General features: G+C 39.9%; 1 protein-coding gene across 2 annotated transcripts in view; it reads right to left on the reverse strand.

Annotated features, from left to right (window-relative positions):
* Window positions 1-21,441, reverse strand: part of scube3 (signal peptide, CUB domain and EGF like domain containing 3) — a 96,829-nt gene that overhangs the window by 40,640 nt on the left and 34,748 nt on the right. For both annotated transcript variants that reach the window (XM_011477411.3, XM_011477412.3), the window contains exons 2-4: window positions 20,399-20,521; window positions 16,116-16,241; window positions 6,206-6,340 (exon numbers count right to left, since the gene is read on the reverse strand). In XM_011477411.3, coding sequence (XP_011475713.1) covers window positions 6,206-6,340; window positions 16,116-16,241; window positions 20,399-20,521 — 384 coding nt within the window. The remainder of the gene's footprint in view (window positions 1-6,205; window positions 6,341-16,115; window positions 16,242-20,398; window positions 20,522-21,441) is intronic.

Below are 21,441 nucleotides of genomic sequence, written 5' to 3' on the forward strand. Positions count from 1 at the left end.
GGGCAAAGAACGCAGGCCTACTGAGAACCAGAAGGAGGAACCTTCTTCCCTCCAGCTATGGGACAACAAATACAACAGAATATGAACAAAGAAACCCAAAAAAACCCCGGTAAATTCCAAAAATTCCATCCTCTGGTAACACATAAACAGTATTTTTATTCATGGGTTATCTCATGAGAATAGAATGTGAATCTGCAACAAATATTCTCCATTTAGACAAAGTGTGCTATCGTTTCCATTTTCAATGAACCAAAGCATGATTTCACTCTGGAGGAACGTCATGACTAAAGAGAAAAACTAATTCATCATATGACACAACTGAGTAAAGTATTTGAACAGTGAGCAGAAGATTCCATATTCTCTATGGCTGGCTGTGCCTGCAGCGGGATTAAAAATGAAATAGTAATTGCTGATTTAGGTGGATGTTCACACAAACGTCTGTAAGTGCACGATAATGTCCGTCTTCTATTTTGAAATTTGTGGCACACGGGCTAACAATCCCTTTGGGGAGCAGACGTGTCTGGATGTGTGGGGGGAGAAGGGTGTTAATGGAAGTTGTAACTGAGGAAGAGTAGCTTTTTAACAGGCATTGCAATTTATTCTTGGAGTCTGCACTTCAAAGGTATAAATGCTTTTGCCATAAAACTGACACAAACTTTGAGCACCGAGCCTGAAATCAAACTCTTCCACAGTATGGTTTTGGAAACTTTTAAAATTATTGTAATGGTTTTGTGATACAAATTTGTACCAATCAGTCATGGCCCTGAAAATGTTCCAAATGGTGTTTATTCTTCAAAATTTCCAATCCAAATTCTGACCCAAAATCCAAAGGATTACCTCAGTCTTTGATGTTCCTAAATTCCCAGGATCCCCCCCCCCAAAAAAAAGCCTTAACGGGTCAGACCTCACTTAGCTGCTCAAGAAAAAATATTTCCTTTGACAGTGTGTGTTTTCTTGTTAGAAAAAGATTACAAAAGAACTGAATAAGAAGTTGCTATAAATTACTCACCCCATCAATACACAGTTGTTTAAATTGCCCACCAAAAATGAACAGAACTGACATTATGGATGGGTGGGTAGACCAAAATTCTTGAATCGCAATGAGTTGGATCGCATCTCATGCAGTCCCTATCATCCTCCGAAATGAAAGAAAAAATAAATCCCACGCAAAAGATGCGGAACCGCTCCAGACCTAAACGGCATTCCTGCCAACTACCGTACTAAACCCCTGGACTCCCCCTGAAGGGACTTCATTTTAAGACAAGTTGAGATGTTCGAGGGGCACAAATGAACTGCAGCATTCCGGACATCTACATGATGGAGAATCTCATTTGGTCAAAGTTTGACCTGCTGAGAGGGGCAGGGTGGAATCTGTATCAGACAGGCCAGCAGCAGCAGCCTTGTCATTAGCTGGGAAGCTAGAAGACCCCTGCTGCCCAATTGGCACAGGCTCCCTGCTAACAAAGGCTCACTATACCAGCAGGTGAAACAGAATGGCAGCAGCAGGAAATGCAGTGACCGCCTCTCCTCTGCACTCAGATGTGCACAGTGAAAGTTGCTCACAGAACACCTGACCCAATAATAAAAGAATGGAAAGCTGATGTCATTTTAATGACAGCAATAAAGCTCATGAGATAACTGCACCCCAGGCTGCAGTATTCAAGAGGCAGGCTGGCAGGATGCATGGGGGGGGGGGGGGGTTTGCATTAAAACTGACTTGGCTGGGAGATTAAATCTGTCTTCATTTTCTCAATGATTTTGGATGTTTCGCAGCACCTTTAGCAGGGCTGCCTCCCAATATTTCAGCAAACTGGCTGCCTCATTACTTGCATTTTCCCCCTCCGGCACACACTGTTGTGATAATAAGCAAAGAAGTGGTTGCTCTGGCTATTAATCTTTCACCAATAAGGAAGCAATGACATTCAGTCTCTGATGAGAAAAGGAAAAATGTGTAGATTTATAGCCGCTTTAATATTTTGACCCATCTGGCACTCGTCTGAGAAAAGAAAATAAATAGAAAGGAACTGGAGACAGGTTATCTATGTAGAATGAAAAAAACTGGACGAGAAAACATCTTTCAGTAGCCTGCTCCTTATTTTTTTTATGGACAGATATAGAAGTGGAGCGTGGAACATGTGTTTTACCTTTTAACTCCACTTTTAAAAAAACATTGCATTTATGAAAGGCAAACACAGAGAGTTCACTCGGCCAGACAGATTCCCATAAACTAGACTTTCAAGATTCTCATTTCACCATTGAAGGGACTCAAACCATCACAATCTAATGCATCCCAGCACCAGCGGTTGGCTTATCAAAGACAGAGATGAAAGCCAAATATGAGCAAACAATCAGAACTTAATGTGTTTAGGTTTCCTGAATGAGATGAAACGCACTGCAAATAAAAAAAGAAGAAAAAAAGAATCTTAATAGATACACAATGTAACCTTATCAAAATAAAAATGAAGCTATCCGCAGGCAACTGAATAATTAGTCATTAAAGTATAAATGTGCTTGTTGATCTAGTGCACTTTTATGGAGAACAGAGGCTTTACAAAGCATTAACTCAACCTGAAGCACCACAGAGGACTATGTCCTTGGATGAGTCACGATCTTAACATCTGTCTGCTTTTACAAGTCAGCATTCAGCAAATGTGTGTGGTTTGGGACATCCTGCTTACTGTGCTAACAATCATCAAAGGAGGAGGACATGGCATGGTTTTATTCCATTAAAGGGCTTAACTCATGCAAAATCCACTTTTTCGAGATTTTAGGTGTATTATAATGTTAATTCCTCAAAAAAACAACAACCCCAAAGCGGTATTTTGATCTATCCACGCATCACTGAGCATTCCTTTTAAAAACCTGCTGTCTGAGCACCAGCTCCTCCCAATCCACATAAACGAGTGGGTCCTTTCATTCTTACGTATGAAAGTGGGGAACAGCCCCTTCCAGGAAGAGTCTGAGCTAACAGCACCGCCCCCAGACTAACAGTTACACCCACTTTCTCCATGGAGCTAGCGGTGATTGGCAAAAACCATTTCCTTTGATATGCACAAAATGGACATCCATCTTAGTCTGGGTGTTGACATGCTGCTAAAGGCTGACCTCATGAAGTGGGCGGGACCCACAAGGAGAGAAAGCTGGAGCCTCAGAGATCAAGTCGTCTTACTTCTGGCTTGGAAAAGAGCTCAGGAACACAATGAATAATTCATAAAAAAAACTGTCCTTTTGTGTGCCAAAGGTAATACATTATTATATACATGGATATTGTTTACTATAAAAGGCTTCAGAATAGCAGGATATAGGTCCTTTAATTTCAGTTGACCTGAAAGCTTCACTGACAGATAAAATCACAAGTGTTTTCCTTAAATGATTGAATAGATGTATTTTCTGTGGTACAACTGAAACAAGCTGAAGGCGCGATGGCTATAAAGGTTCTCAGGAATGTGAACCCTGCTTGAGTTCATTATAACAGACATTGTTATAATTGCAGAGCAGGAGATTTAACATTAGAGGATGATTGTTCTCTTTATCCGAGAAGCAGATTCGAGAACAGATCAATATTTTCCATCAGCTTTCTTTGTATATCTTATATAAGGGCACTCATTTAACAAACATTTGGTGAACTAAGCTGTGAAACTGTTCCAATACTTGTTTAGATTAATGACTGAAGCTCCGACAAGAATCTCAATGATGGTTGCTTGTCATGGAGAAAAAGGTTCTAGACAAGGACAAATCTGAAACTTCCTTTTAAATGTGCTTCATTTAAGCTTCTTTAGTGCATTAATGTTTGTTTTAAAGTATATTATAGCTGCATCATCATTCAATTATTGCAATTACTTTGTGACAAAGAAATGATCAATGTTTCATTTGTATCATTTTTAATCCTAAAACATTCAAACTTCCAAAATTCCTTCTTTCATGTTTTATTTGGTGTAGCTGCATGACTGACTTTTGAAAGCAAAAAATGACCTTTTCTTATTAAATTTTGTAGCAGTTTGAAGTTGTTTGGACAGTCTGATGTTTTCCATCATTCAGATTTGTTACCACAATCTGAAGGGGGGGGGGGGGGAAGAGAGACATCTTCCATGTTCTCAGAAGGGAAATCTGGACATTTCCGTGGCTACTTTCAAATACACTTGAATCTGTCGCTGTATAGCCATTAATAATCAGAGGAAAACAGCATGGACATTTCCCAACTTGTCTGGAATTAGCACCAGCAGGATTTTCTGAAAAAACTATACAAAACCCAAGAGTTATATCCTAGACTCTGAATGCCTCATTTAAAATTTTACTTTTACATTTTATGATCATTAAAAACAAAATAGGTGCCAAATCATTCATTTAAACAGATAGAAAATCTCTTCTCTCTAAATACAATTTGCAGGCATGCCATAGTTTTGTCTGAAACAACCTCTTTTGCAATTTTCTTTGTGTGGATGAAAACCCAATTAAAGATAATTTAATTATAATCTATCTCTCTCGAAGCAAAAACAATTACTAAGCATGGTGGTGGAAGGATAATGACTTGAGAGATAATGAGAGGGAGAAAAAAAGCGTGCAAATTAGCACTAAAAAAAAATCTGCTTAACAGCGAGACAGTAAAAGCTGAACCGCGATATAAGAAGGGAACTCTGTATTTCAAAACCTGAGCAGGCTCACATGGATCGATTTTGGTTAATAGTCAGATAAATATAAACTAATCCACAATCCTTTGTGAGTTCAGCATTGGATAAAACTTGGAGAGGTATTTTTCAGCGTGTTTGAACAAAGAGGGCCTGGTTTACTGAGAATACTAATAGAGACTAAAATTGAGAGTGAGCTCAAATGAATTGCCCAAGTTGTTTGTTTAAGATTTGTGGGTGATCAGCTAAGAACAATTGCACAATGAATAACAGGCACACACACACAGAAGTATTTTAATGAGGATCTAGTGTTTGCTGCATGGTTGGTGGACATGGAATAATTGCAATGTGACGTCTGCAGCGGCGTAAACCCTGTGTTTCTGTAAAAAATACTGCAGCTGTTGAAGACATGTCTTTTGCACGAGGTGTGCCTTGTTTTCTGGGATATGAGCGCTAAGGCAGGATGCTGAGGCCACTTTCAGCAGCAGATCAGAGTGTGTCTATGCTGATCATGGCCAATAACACCATCCAGAAAAAAAGAATAAGGTACAGGCTGAGAACAGACTGTATGCAAAGAAATAAAATGTAATGTCAGAAATTAAGGAGAACACTTTTTTAAAACTTAAAAACAGCTTAAATTTTGATAACTGGTTCCATATCGGCCCTCAACTTATCCCTAAGCTCCAAGGTCACAACGCTGGATAGCAGATATGCCGTGATTATCATTGTTTCTGGTGTTCCTAAAGCATTTGCAAGAGCAATAAAGATTTACTCTCCCTGTTCCCTACTCTTCCTCCTGGAAATACGGACTGCAGTCCTATGTGCATGCACTTGCACAAGTTTGCACCTGCCTCTCAGATGTGCAAAATACGGACCCAAGACAATGGTTTCAATCCTGCTTCACCTTAAATAAATAAAATGTGTGTGGTACTTTGATCTATTTCTATCCACTCCTCCTTCTTTTTTTGTGTGTTTTGCCAAAAACTCTCCTAATCCATAGTTATCATAGGCAAACATAACACATGAAAACACATGAAAATCGGTCAGTCAGTAAAGTGTGTGCCATCATGTTTGCACAAATTTCTTTACACACTTTAGTAGCTCAGGCCCTTTGACTAAGTGCAGCACTGCTGCTGCTGTGTTCTAGTGAGCCTCAGAGCAGGTTGGCTCTGCTCCTGTCATGTCTCCATCCCACAGGATTGCTCTATAAACAAAAGGTGCGTCTGCCTCTGGCTACACCTTTAATTGTTTTTTCTGTTCGGAGTCCCCCCGTAGGCCAATGTCATTCCACAGATACCTTAAATGCTGCCAAGCACTAGATTGCTTCAATTTGAAAGGCTGGCTGGAAAACAAAAAGAGATTTATCCCCCTCTACCTTTTTACTCCCTCCAAATTGGAGCCTTTTTCCCTTTAATCCTCTAGTGAGACTTTTTAGGATTGATCTTATCCTCAGGTTAAACCTGGGGGGGGGCACGGAATGGAATATTTTCCTAAACTACTGACTCAGCAAGATCAAATATGAACTCAAGGTTTCAGACTGTTTAAACATGATAACATGCACATGTGTGGATATGAAGGACCTTTAGGTCTTTGGATGCAGGTATGCTGGTTGTCACTCAGGAGGAAGCCTTCTCTGCAGCGGCACTCGTAGCTTCCCATCATGTTGACACAAATCTGTTGGCATCCGCCGTTGCCCTCTGAACACTCATCCACATCTGCCAAAAGAAACACACACAAACATCCAAAAGCAAAGAACAAAATTAATGAAGGCTCTTTGAGTCATAACTAACATTTGCACAGATTAGTATCAAATCGTGACTTGTTCAAAGGAGAGGGGGAGGAAGAAGGGCCTATTCTTTGTGTAACAGTGAACCTTCAACACATTTCCTATTAATAGTAATACTGTCGATGACCCCACATAAGAGTACCTGAGAACACAATCAATACACACAAAACAATTCAATTGACTTACATTTCCGAAAAAAAAGAAAAGAAGTTGACTTAAGCTATCAGAGTTGGTTGTGCCTGCCTGACAAAGTCAGACAGCAGAGCAGCATTGAAAACCTCCAACTGTGCAGCACTAAGCCATGAAAATGCACATGCAGCACAATCCCATGGCAAGAGGGAAACCTGATCCACCGAGGCCAGAGTACCTACTGATGACAAGTGTCTGTCAACCCCACGGCTGGAGGAATGTGGGGAGACAAGGGGGGGGGGTGAGTTTTCCTATGTTGTGCTTGGGGTAAAGCTTACTTTAAGTATCTACTGTCGTGTCGCCCGAGGTCTCATTCCGCCGCAGAGTAAGGCAAGAAACTGACCACCAGTGACAGCTGTTGAGGTCATTTCAGATTGTAAGAAATTAGTCTTTTTGCCTATCTCAGTGTCACATTTTTTTCAGTGGGGAGCATCTCTTAATGCAGTGGTCCCCAACCTCCCAGCCATGGACCAGGGCAGTTGGTACCATGCCTCAACCTATATTTTTTCGGTTTTATTTATAATCTGATAGTCAAGGAAGTTTTATTTTGAAAAACTACTAGAATTTCCCCACCAGATCAGACTCATTCTTGACACATGTCAAGTTGCACGGTAACACGTGTCAAAAATACATCTGCTACTTTCTTAGAAGTGCTGTGCTGACAACTAAATTGAAACCCCCAAGCTAGCAAAGTTAACAAAAAACAAACACATTTGGAAAGTTTGTTTCCACAAAAAAGAGCCAGAGAGACAATAAAAGAAGAGCCTTTGACTTCAAAGAAAAAGAGATCTGCATTTAACAGACAAAAACTAGGAGTCTTTACTTCAAATATGGATTTATTGTGACAATGATTTCCACACATCCTATAATAATCATGCATTACACTCATCAACCAACTTTGTATTGTTACACGGATGCTGCTATTAAAGTACTGCCGTTCCCAGGGTGTGCAATGAGCCAGAATCCAGTGTGGTTCCTTAGGCTAGACCCTTCACACTTTTGTCTATCTGGGTCTCCCTGTGCCTTGAAAATCCAGAGTTGTGTCAGGAAGGGCATCCGCCATAAAAGAAAAAAAACTCTCTTCCAAACCACCTGTGTCTGATTCGTCGGGGCGACCCCTAACGGGATAAAGTGAAAGGTAAAAAAATACCAGTTTTAGTGACTGTTCTTTTTGGATTTATCCGTCACACCTTAAAAGTTGGCATCTGATTTTTTTACCTTCCACTTTGACAGTTCTGTGTGAAGGGAAAATCTAGATCCCATTTTATTGGTTCCTACATACAATCAGGTGTACAAATAAAGTTTAAAGCAGCTGCAGATATTTTACAGGGCATATAGATAAACTTCACCCTCAGAAATTAAGGGAAACTGGGAGCTAAAAATATTTTTGGATGCCCACTTCAGCCTTGTACAGACCGGTCTTTAAAAAAATTATTTGACATTAAATCCGTCTGTGGCCACTGTCCAGATAGATTACTGTCCTCCTTGTTTTCCTTGTGTTGTCGATGTGCATACATCTGTACGCCGGGTTGACTTGTATGGTTGCTGTGGGTTTTTGGATTTTCCGTGCCTATGGAGGGTCAGAACAGGAGTGGCAGCCCCTACAGGGGAACACAGCTGTGTCTTGCAGTTCACCTGAGACTCATACAGCCACCTCCAAGGACATCATAAAAATGGAACGTACAAATGTTGTGCATGTGGTGAGTGTATTGTGAAGTATTTGTAAGGGTAATGTAAGTTCCATGCACTTGTGACGTTCAGGTGATGCTGTCATACGATGACCTTATGCCACACTCTCATTAGTAAGGTGCGTGTACCGGCCCTTTACTAACCATGCACAATTGGGGATGCAGGTGATATGTAAGTGCACACAGGAAAGCCGAGGGATGTCCACATAAACCACACTCTCATTGTCAGGGTACACATAAGGAATGCGCAATTAGCGCACACTTGTGACTTGAACAGCTGTATACACAAGGTTTCTTTTAATAAACTGTAAAACTAATATACACTGTCTGTTTGTCCAAAGTGAGAAGACTTCTGGATTAGATTTCCTTTCTAGGGAATTCTCAGCTCAAATGTAAGAAATTAAACCTCACTCAGTCCCCTTCTTTCTCCCTTTTTTCCTACAGGAATTCACACACATGTCAACTCACCATAGTATAGTCAGAAAGTAATATCTGACTGGACAGAAATTTTTGGAGCTGAAAGGAGCGAGCACCAGGGACTGTCGTCAGCTCTCCAGGAGTGCTGTCCTTTTCTCACATTTCATTAGAAAAATCCCAACAAAAACAATATGTTGTGTTGGTCAAACCTGATGGGAAGAACATCTTGTTGCAAATAAATGGAGCGGGGTCTCTAAAAATGTTTTTTAAAAGACATTTAGACTCAGAAAAAGTAACTATTTGTGATTTCATCGCTTTATCATGAGAGTGACAGCACCTGAGGAAAGGACACTGGAACTGAGGAAAGCTGGTAGGATTCTGCAGCTGCACCTTTACAGATAAATTGTTAGCAAGTATCAACAAACAGCCACAAGTAACAGCAAAGTAATCCAAATGCATAAAACCTTTACATCAACTCACTTCAGAGCACCCACAAACCAAAAGAAAAATATGCAAATGTATAAAGAATACACGTGAGATATGCAACCAGCCTCAGAGGGCCCAGGGGAAGTTCTCTTTCCATACCCTCAGCGCATCAATGAAGGTTTCATTTCCTGATTCCTTCAACTCCTCAAATGAGGCGTCGGCTGTCAGTAGATCTCTCTTGTTTAAATAGCTCCCATAATTGCCTGTGTTGTGCGCTGGGCAAGTCTGGCTTCCAAAGCAAATATTTCCAAGCGGAAAGGGTTTCTGGCTTGGCCAAGAGAAGTGCTCGTGTTATTTGGAATTTCAACTTTTTTTTCTCTCTCTTTAATTCTCCAGAGGATGGGAAAAAATGTTTTAATCAAGTTAAAAGGGCTGCCTCACCTCTGAAAAATGAGACACGACTGTGCTCTAACCTTGCTCCACTTGAGGACATGAAGGGAAAAACGAGTGTTCAAATGGAGAGAGATTAAGAGATTGGCTGTGTTTGCCGAGGCCGTGTCCCCTGGTTTCTGAGATAGCCTTGACTGTATATATAACATTTGGCCTTGCACAGAGTTTTAGAGCCATGTAAACATGATGGTTGCCTTACAGAAACTCCCAAACCCTCGTTTTGGACAAATTCTTAACACTGCAGTTCTTATTAGGGGTCGTTTTTTTTTTTTTTTTTTGCTGACTAGGCGAGGGAGAAAAACTGCTGCTGTTTATCATCATAGCTTGTGCATCCATCCCGCTGCTGTGGATCAGAGAGAACTCTCTCTGTGGTCCAGACAGACCAGAGACAAGGAGGTAAGTGGACAAATACTGGCCTTTTTAGGATTTTAATTTGCACCAGTAGAACATTTTCAGTCTATAACAAGACAGCAAACTGATGCTCAAGCAGAGGATATAGCTTGAAAACAGTCAAATTGACCTTAAAAAAAAGGAGTACCAAGTCACTGCTTACCAAGTTCAGACCCAGTTCCTGCAGTAGAAGGTAAAGGTCGGCATATAAAAAAAAAAAAACTGAATGATCTCAGGAACCCAGACATGGAGACGTTTTCATTGATGCTTTTGGAGAGCTCTTCAAAGCAAATAGACCTGATTTCTCAACATCATCCACGTCTTCCATGCATTGTAAATGATATACAGTCAACATTTCCATGTAGCAATGAGGCTAAAAACTTGACAGTTGCTTTGCCCACACCCGACAGGAACTTCTAGTTTATGAACACATTTTGGGACAAGCGTTGAGCATTGAATTTGACGCACGACAAAAAAATGGCAACTTAGGCTATTCAGTTGATTCGTGAATCATGTTTAGTGCGAATGCAGCATTCCCCATAAGTGCAAAGTAAGTTGCACTTTTCTCCCAAAAGTGCAACTTATATATGATTTTTTTTTCTTATTTATTATATATATATTTTTTGGCTGCTGCGATTTACAGTTTAAAAAAACATGGTACCTCTGTAACAATTACACAACACTCAGGAAAGCTGGATGGCCATCAGGTAGGCTAACCCGCACACAAAAAGCCTTACTGAATTGTTTGTGGTACCTTGTTTATGTCACCTATCTTTTGTCTTCTATGCTGTGCCTCCCTTTGTGAAAAAAAGTATGAACATTTTTTTTTTGGTTTGAAAAAATGGACAGCCCTTTCTATCAAATAAAACAACTTGGTGTTACTAAAAGACACACGTATTGAGAAGTTTGCAGAGTTTCCCCATTTGTCTGACTCCATTTCTCTGCACCTCATTGATTCTCATCTCCTAAGCAAACAAAACCTGCGTTCACCGAGGCGTTTTATGTGATCTGAGAGGATTGATTTTGATGCTATTACTCAGGCGAAAATAATAGAGCTGTGACTGAACTGAAGCTCTTTTGACCCCGGGTCTGTTTCCAAGGTAACAGATTTTGGTAAATAAGCATTAACTACAATCCCGAATCCTATAATAAACAAAAATGATGTGCTGAGATCAAACCGAATGGTATTCTTCTGTTCTTTCAGCACGTCTGGAACTATTTTAACAACATAAACCCTGGATAAGCGTCAGCGCTATGCCGAGGAGACAACCAGCTCTGCTTTGACATCTGACTGCTTCCAGCCAGCTCAGTGCTTCCACGTGCTAAGCCCAATCGCAGATTTGGGTTTCCAAGGCCCTGCCAGTAGGCTCAGTGAGAATTGTTCATTTCATGGTAGATGGGTCTTCGCAATCCAGGGTGAGAGAGATGTTAGTCTACAGGAGCCGGCTAATGCACCAATCTCAAATCTATCCTAACCTCATCACGCCAGCTACTTTCCTCTCTTCACATGGAGACTTTTGTGTTCGGATCAGTCTGTGCATGTCTCAACAAAAGCAAAGGGACATCTCATGGCACAGATATCACAAACTGGGTCCAATAGCACATAAAAGTAATAGTAAATAGTAGCATTGTAAAAGTAAAGTCTAAACGACAGAAAGCTGATTGAATAAAAGAGGAATTTCGTATGATATGCATACCTGCCTCAGGAACAGGTGCTCAAGTGGTCACTCCCAAAATGTGCTTTGTGGGTTCAAAGTTCTTGCATTCATAGCTTCACAAGTTTCTACGACCATTTTTGGGGTCTACGTACAAAACAGCCACAGAACGCATGTTGAAAATAAAACCAGTTTAACTTTGACCAATCAGGGACCCTGATTTTGACAGTGGCGTTTGGATGGTGCCCTTTGTAGTTCACGAAAGTCCCAACCGTTTGAACTTTGATCATCGAGGAGAAATTAATAATTGCGGTTTGTGCCCGGCCGCATTTATATGACACCAAGTCTTTTATATATCGGAACGGAGCTGTGTAAGACGAAGACTGGAACGAGATTTGCTCCACTTTGACATTTCACAACAAGCCTCCTTTAACTGTGAGTACATGCGCTAGTATCGGGTAGCAACAGTCCAGTTTGAAGACCGTCTGCTAAGAATACGAACATGCTGTGAACGTAGCATTACAGATACATCATTTTTGCTGATGTGTTGCTCCTCTGTGAGTCGACTATCTCTTTAAATGATCATCCTTTTGCAAAACTTAAAAGAACTATCATCAGGAAAAAATAGCGTTTAAAAAATCAAAGCTATAAATAAACGCATCAGCTGAATGAGTGGAGACTCTATTCTTCAGGAGAGATTGTATATTTTGTAACGTTATGCCGCCTTTTACCCTTTCATAACAAATATGTATTGTGCCTGATCTAAGAAAAAAACAGACCCAAAGCTTGTAAGATTTAAAATAAAAAAGATTTAAAAAAATAAAAAAAAACGTGTGGATTTTTACCATTATTGAACAGTACATCAATCGAAAACTTCCCATTTGTTAAAGCGGCCTAACGGAATGACAGAAGGAAACCCTCCTGCATTAATTGAAATGACCTTTTTTTAAGCTCCTACATCCTCAAAGCCCCTTCCAAAGCTATATTGTGCTCCTTTTGTATCATGGATTACCTCCCTGGGGAAGGTTAAAGTAAAAGGGCATTTATTTCCCCATAGACTGCACAGCAAATTGAGCCCTGCTCAATCAATACAGGCCAAATCCGTGTTGGTCAATACAAATCAAATGAATATGGCCTGCTAAGTTGTGCTTATGCACATAATGTGATGGCTGCATTTAGTTATCTGGCAAAATTGATAAAGTCAAACAGTGCAGTGGCAATGCGGCCTAGTGGGACTTATTACATTCTGCCTTTGTTTCCTCAAGTGAGTCAGTCTAAGGCCAAATGCCACTGTGATATTTCATCTCATGGTAGCAAAAGGAATATTTTTATTTGTGTTTTTTTTTCGTTGCTCCAGATAGAAATGAAATGCTGTCATTTGTGGTTGCAAGGAAAGGGAGTATTTGCGCAGATGCTCTTGCTATTAAGCTACTTGAGTGGAGCTCAACAAACTAGCAATGATGAGAGTGAAATGGGGTTTCTGTGGGACTTTAACCAAAACACACAGGTCATAAATGTGGGGATGCTGGTGCTACAGTGGGGAACTAATGGCCTTCCTGCATCTGGTTTTCATTGTAAAGAGGATGTGTGTTTTGGATTAAATTGACACCGATTCCACTGTTTTTCCTTCAGCTCACAAAAAAAAAAGGTCGTACAGCTTCAGCAGTCAAGATGTGATGCAATTAAGTGTTCTTATTCCCTCACCTCCAAGAGATAAAGTCGCGACCTTTATAAGATATGTAATTAAGTTCTTACATGCTTCAGTGCTTCTCATAGTGCACATTTTGAGAAGGTACACTAGCTCACTGGGAGTGAAATTACACGGTGAATGACATCTCTCTCTGGGCTCTGACAGAAGTAGAGCACTATGATATTGCATTGCTTCCACCCTGCTGACTCTCTGAAATCTTTGTGGGGTTTTGGGCAAACAGAAAGGGGACCTGAGAATGCACAACGCTCCCAGTAGCACTCCGTCGCCTTCAGATACTGTACAATGTCATTATGCTGCCAACACGTCCAATTACATGGGGCTGTGTGGCACGTGCAGCAGCTAGCAAGCAAACAATATGTGGATGGGGATGCATGCACACTGGCCTGACTTGTGTCACTGTGGCAACAGTCCCACACACCGTTGCCCACTCAGAGGCAGAACAAAAATGAGTGAAATCACTGGAGCCTGGCGAAAGATCAATATGTGCTAAACCGAAGGGAAGCACATCAAGGTTTGGACACACCACACTGAAGAACCTTTAAAGGATCAGGTGACTGTCTCTTCCTCTACTTCTGGGACATCTGGATAAGGTCTGACCTCATCTGGGAACCAGCTGCTTTGAGTGACTAGACAGCCTAATCTTTCCTCAGTAGCCAAAATGAGCTTAAATCTGGGAAAGGAAGCTGGGGCTTCGGCGTGAAACCTCTTCTATACCTCTTCCTGTCCTCTCCTGTGTGACTATTTCTGAAGCAGAGCACGAGGGTATGAGAATGGTTTATGGTCCTACTCTGATCATCTTTTGATCTATTGCAAAAGTGTTCCCTGTGGTCTCTTGATTATGATTCTGCCGTTTTTTTTTTTTTGCCAAAATCAAAAACCTGTGTTGTTTTCTAGGACACAGTTTCTGTAGAGCAGCAGGAGTTCGTTAGAATTTTGTCTCTCCATTGTGGGGGGAACCCTTGGTGTGAAGAAAGCCTGCCCCTACTTCCCATCAGCCATCTGCTTGTACGATCTCCTGCCAGCTTACAGCCCCTCACACTTCCAACTTAACATTACCGGGGCAAAAAAATAAAAAAATGGCAAGGATTCCTGGAGCAATCCAGCCGTACAAGTTTTGAGTCAGATGCCAGCTCAGACAAGGAAACGAAGACGTGCATGGATCTAGTCACGCATCAGAATGGAATGGAGTAGGGAGCTTGTCATCTGCCAACTGTAGCAACTACATCACACCTACAAGCTTTTTCCAACAGCAATGTTTTTGTCTGCTCCTGATTCAAAATGATTTCAATAAAGAAATACTCTGAAAAGCAATTTTAGGTTAATTTTCTTTATATATGTCCTCCATCAGGAGAAAGATGCCACAAGAACATGTTTAAAAGTCCATGTTTTCATTGGAGGGGGTCCTTAAAATATTTACTACAATATACCTCTAACTTTCAGATCTGAAGGCAAAAGCTGAGATTTGTACTTGGAAGTTGTTTCAGTGGTTAGAAGTTGATCGAAGATGAGAAAGATTTTTCTTTCCAGTCTCTGCCCATTTATAAGATTGTTGTTTTAAGAAATAAATACAATGTGGAATTTTTTTCTGACAGAATATCATAGAGATCGATTGACACATCTCTGTTTGATATGACAGCAGAGGCCAAACAACCAAATATTGCAATTACACACCTGCACGCAAAGCGGGAGCTGATCCGTGGCGCGGCAAATGATCCGTGCAGAGCTGAACGCCATTACTAAATGACTTGGAAAATAGCCTTGCTTTACAGTGTAGATACAACTGATGAAGAGGCTGGGAGAGAAATGGAAGGAAAGCAAAGACTACTACAGTAACCTGGGTTCATCGCTGAGTCATAAGAGATTTAATATCAATTTCACAATGTGAATGCTTTTATTAAGTATATCTTTAACTGAACATTCAGTTCAGATATGTGGGTTTTGTGACTGTGGATCCAACAGTGCTGCTTTAAAGCCTCCTTTAGCAGTGACTCATTACTTCATGTTGGTACCCTTGTGTGTCACGACTGGGAAATCTTTATTTTTCTGTAAAGAAGTAAAAAAGTAAAGCAAGAATCAAGGTTTTAAGCTAATTGAAATGCATTATGCTGAAAATAAAGCCCAAAGGGGGAAGATTTCTGAGAAGCGACATGATTTGACTTGGGGGTTTCAAAACAAAAGGCAAGAATGGTGGGTGGATGGGGGAGAAGAAGAAAGACAGAAAAACAGGCTGGGGGTGGGTGGATAATGTCTCAGCTCTCAGCAACAGGAAGAGAGCAATATTTTCCCTAATTTCATTACCTCTTTAGTGTAACACGTCTTGAACGAGTGGTGCACCGGTGAAATTTTAAACCATGGGAAAGAACTGACAGCTCACTCAGAGCACTCAACTCAGGGTCAAGTGCTTCATAAATTTCCTCCTTTTCATCTGACTTATTATTGGAAAAAAAAGGTCTCAGCTCTGCTTTTGTAAAAACACATGTAAAAACACAACCTGCTATGTGAAAAGGGAATATCTAAAACACCAGTCTAATAGGAGCTCTGCTGAGCTTTGAAACATAAATTACCATCAGCGATGTGACATTAGAGATTTATAGAGATGGATTTATGCGGCCACATGGACTATATCAGACTAGGTTTGAAACTTGATACGAACCGGTAAGAATTATTGCACTCTTTCCTGATAAAAGACCCTTCAAATTGCTAAGCCAGCAAAAGTTATAGTTAGATGTGAAAAGTGCAGGAGAATTATGCAAATGTAAACGTCATCCATTAACTCACCTAGACAGTTGTGTCCATCGTGTGCCAGGCGGAAGCCATCGTAGCATGTGCATCTATAATTTCCGGGGATGTTGATGCACTCATGGACACAGCCACCGTTGTACTCTGTTGCACACTCATCAACATCTACAAAAAGAGGAAAGAGGATCATCTTCTGTTTGATAAAATGTAGCTTTTGTTACACATATTAATGCTCAGCTATAAGGTAAAAGGATACTCATTGTTCATGAATATATTATTTGAAATAACTGTCAATTAATGCTTAGACCATGTAGGTTTTTTTTTTAAGGACATAAGTGTTCTGGTTAGCTTGATGGTTTCCTACGGTGACCGTCTAAAAGTAAATTGTAAGAAAATATTAAAAACAAAAAAAGAAAGAAAGAAGAAACATCAAGTAAAATGAATGAAAATGTTTTTACTCAGAAGCTACATTCACACTGCGTTCACACACTCGATAATGTATATTCAAGCGGCCATTTCCAATGAAAGCCCTATTTCATTTTGCACATTCAAAAATTTCCATCTGTTTTCAGGCTCCACGTACAAAACGCGTGCCTGATGAATGCAGGTCGTGACATGAGGATGGCATTCCTTTTAATGCATGGAAGTGCCAACCATTTGCCAACTGCGGCTTGTACCTGGTAGGAATTCCATGACACCAAGTCCTTCATATATTAGAACAGAACAGTGAAAGAAAAAATCTGGAGCAAGATTTGTAAGATTTGCACCGCATCAACCTTTCACACCTATCCTCTTCCAACTGCAGGTGGCGGACATGCCTTAGTAAAAAGTAGAAAAAGAAGAAGAAGCCCCTCCGTGCTTGTCTAGAGTAACCACCATGCACGTTCAAGAGCCCAAGTTTAGATCGTTTTTGAATGAGTCACATGGCAAGTGTCTGTAGCTTTAAGGCCCGTACACACCGGGACGAATATTCGCCAGGCATTATTCGCCAGCGTTTTTCGCCACGTTTTTTGTGTTCACACCCAGGCGTTTTTCGCTGACGATGAGCCGAGCAAACATGCAATTTCATTCCCTGACATTAGATGGCGCTTAATGTAAACAGAAATACTCCTGTACACAAGGTGGCGCTGCGCAACTTTACGCTTCTTAAAGTCGCTTTTCACTCAGAAGAAGAGAGCAAGTATTTACGCGCTTGTCAGAATAATACAAAGAAAACATGAATATTTCAAGCACCAGTAACTTCAGAAGCTCCAGACACGTGTGCAATAGCGCCATTCTCATTGGTCGAATAGATTTCGACGAAAAAAAAAAAACGAACCCGAGGCGTTTTTTTTTTTTGGACGCTTGGCGTTTTTTCGCGTCGGTGTGCACACTCTCATTGGTGCCCTTTGTTTAGTCACGAGGCGTTAAACGTCGGCGAAAATCGCCGGCAAAATTCGTCCCGGTGTGAACGGGCCTTTACTCTGATAGATTTATCTGACCTTTTTTCAGTTTCACTTGTGACGTGCCTTTTAAAATGCACGTCTCAAAGATTTCATTCTCAATTACAATTTTAATTACATTTTTTTAGCAGTTAAACTTGGTTAACATTTTGATTTACATTTCAATTTCTGTTGTTTTCCTTGAGTATCGGTCTTGCGTTTAGTACAAAAAATATTTGGCAAAGTATTTTGGGATACAGCAAATGTTCCAGCATCACAAATAAAAATCTCCTTTAATTTAAATGTACTTTCAAAGGGCTAGAAATTTTCCAGTGACATGCGAAACTAAAAGTAGGCTAGCTAAGAGAAATGTTGCCTCAAGTTTACAACACTTTGCTAATACAGCCACGTTATTGTTTCCGATTATTTTTTTTAAAGTTATAATCACTGCAACAAAATACTTAATACACCTTAACCTTTTTTGACTTCCTTCTAGGAGTACTTTTGAAAAAAAAAAACAGCTGTTGCAATTAGCACAGTCGCTGCCATGGTGTGACTTGGCCGCATGCCATGTTTCATTTTCAAGCCTACAATACTCTAAAATTAGCAAATTATTGCCAAAAAAAAGCCTTGAAATGTGACATCTATGGTTTTTACTTAACAAATAACTGATTTTATATTTGGTTAAAAATGGCCTTAAAGAGTGAAAAATAGATTGTAGACTGGGATGTCAGCAGATGTCCATGCACTTTAGAGTTATGATGAATGTTGAAGGGCATCTACTGTAGCTACCCACAAAGGGCTAACCGAAAACACGGTTCAGCACTTTACTGGTTCATTTGATGCCGATGATCCTTGATGGTCCATTCTGAAACTTCCTCTCTCAGGATTTAATTGGGCTTGACAAGAGACCAATAAAGAGAAAACTGAAAACATGCCTCACATCCTTCCTCATTCATTTCCATAAAATCTGTCCATTACTTGCATTAAAGCCCAGAATCACATATTTCTTGGCTAAGTTCTGAACATAAACTACCAAATTATGGTTATTTCTGCTCCTCTGACTGTTTTAAGTTTAGATATAAAATGCCCAAAAATGACAAGACCACAGTTTGTGTGATTTTTTAAATTCAGGCTACCTAACTCAGTCTGCTCTCAGTATTTGCCAGAAATTCTGCCTTTTAGGCTTTCATAACATTTCATAACATTTCGCTAAAGCACCATAACCAGAAATTACAGCCTTGTGTTTCTTAACACCTGTCAAGGTTCTTACACTTGAACCTGAAATTTTTACCTTTCATGTCAGCATTAATTCTAGCTGTGTCAACCTTGAGTTATTGGTGTTTTCACATCTGTCTAAAAAGGGTTGGGATTTGCGTTTGAGTAATGTTTGACTGAGGAGTCAGTACATTCTTTTTTTATTGTAAGGGTTCCACGCTTAAGGTTACCGTTCTGCAAAAAAGCAATTTTGTTTCTCTACAGTGGGAAGAAAAGGGGGTTTAAAATGACCACATTTTGCCACTATCTGCAATTGCTCCTCCACTGTTTAGAAAAGGCATAATAATGATAATTATTTCAATCCTTAATTCTTGAAACGTAACAAAGATAAAATAAAAGATTTTTTTCTTTTAGGGGGAATATCAGTAAAAAGTTAAAATAGGATAGACAAATATACGTAAAAGTTATGCGTTTGATTTATAGTAAATAAAGCAATGTCAAAAGCAACATATGAGTCAGCAAAAAAAAAGGATGAGTTGCTAAGAGCTTTGAAAATAGTTTGATCTTCTCATCTCAGTGACCACTTCCAATGAAAGGTCTATCTTTCGCTTAGCTACGCAACTGTTTTTGGGCTCTACAAACAAATTGTGCAGCCACTGAACGCACACTTAGCGTTCAACCATGTCCTACTTTCACCAATCAGGGACTCGGATTTGATAGTGATGTAAGGATGGCGTACATTTTAATTGGCATCAGTGCCAACCATTTGTGAATTGATTAGAGGAGAGAAATTCATAATTGCAGTTTTTTCCCGGTTGGTACCATATGACATCAAGTCTTTCATATATTGAAATAGATCTGTGAAAGGAGAAGCCAGAGCAAGATTTGAGATATTTTCACCACTTAGACATTTCACACCAAGCCTCTTTGAACACAAGGTGCAAACATGTGCTGGTAAACAGTAAAAAAAAAGAAAATGAAGAAGAAGCCCTTTCCTGTTTGTCCAGTGTGAACCCGTTCCTTAATGCGCATCACTTGCAATGGTATGTCCGTAGCTTTAAGCTTATTGGACACACAAACTAACAATTATGATAGAAAATACATACCAAGCTTTTCATAACAAGCAGAAATCCACCAGAAGCAACCAGTCAACTAACTGAAGGAATAATACTGCTTGAAATAAAAAACGCCATTGAGAAATGTGGTTTTGTAATGGCAAACGTAAAAAGTATTGGGTATAATGATCCCCAGGGTTTGGACAAAGAAAAAGGTTGCAACACTGTTGTGCATCAAAGAGTGTGAAAGGCCAGCCTCTGGCGGCAAAAAGATCCTGACAGCAAACAGGGGCCTCTCTGCTGTTTCAGTTGCTGTCTTAATTTTCCCCTCAAATATGCGCAGGAAATTTACTGCTTCATTTCATCTTGTCACAAAGGACCACTCCACCTGGCCTCCACCCCCTTTCTTCGCTTTCAGCTTTCTCAGTTGTCCGGAAAAATTGCAAAGCTAATGAGATCTATTAGCTGAGACAGAAGCTCTCACCAAACTTGTCACTGGCCCAGGGGCTTACAACATAAGGCAATCCACTTCATTGTACAGGAAAAAAAATGATGTACATGTTCCCACAGAGGGGAGCAGAAGTGTGTGCCTTCACACACAGAGTGGTAATCATCTGCTGAGTTTTACCTTCACAATGTTTCCCATCTCCTTTGTAGCCTGACTTGCAGATACATTTATATGACTTTGGAGTGTTCTGGCAGATGGCATCAATACTGCAGTTGTCCAGCGCCTCTGCACATTCGTCCACATCTAAGAGAAAAGAGAGAGGGAGATATGAGCATGATAAGAAACACTACCTGTCAATGTTAAGAGGAATAATGAGAAAATATCCAAATGAGCATAGATTGTATTGAATGTCATGATGAAGATAAAAGATAAACGCTTGCTTTCCAAATGTGGCACATGTGGAAGAAAGAATGTGATGGAGTTCAGGTAAACCTGGAAAATAAATATTTCTTAACTTATTATTTGCTTTTTTAAACCAAAAATAGGAAAAAAATCTAGCATTATTCTGACTACCTGCTGTTTCTAAACCTATTTAAATACCAAACATTTACACATAAAGCATGTTAAGGAAAAAAACTGGTATAAATAACATTTCAATTCAAAGTCTACACACTCTGAAGAGCTCAAGTTCCAAAGAACTGATATAATATATGTATATATAATATATATTATAATATATAATAACATTTTGCGTAATTTTCTTATTTCAAATTTAAACTGAAACGATCAAACTTGACACACAGAAAAGCATATGAAATGATTGATCCTTTAGATTGTTTTATTCTTTGCATGTTTCTTAAGGTGCTCTTATTTTAGACTTTGGGAGGGCCCAAAACTAGCACTGATCACTGCAAAAGCAGCATGAAGAAGAAAACGCATCAAGCACACTACAGCAAGTGCATGTACAACTCTTAGACCATTCACCTTCTCTTTGATTTGATGGACAGCCACTGTAGTAAACCAATATGCACTAGTAAATACACCGTGACCGTTGTTATTAAGCAGAAAAGAGTTTTCTTGTTTGCTCTGCACCAGAATTCAGGACAGTGTTCACAACTTCCAAACATGAAGAATTACCTGCTGACTGTAAAACCATCTAATATAGAATAGAACCAAATAGAACGGCTGTTATCAGTAAAAGAAGAAATACCAACCTTGGACAA

This window comes from Oryzias latipes, chromosome 7, assembly GCF_002234675.1.
Source record: "Oryzias latipes chromosome 7, ASM223467v1".
Lineage (NCBI taxonomy): Eukaryota > Metazoa > Chordata > Actinopteri > Beloniformes > Adrianichthyidae > Oryzias > Oryzias latipes.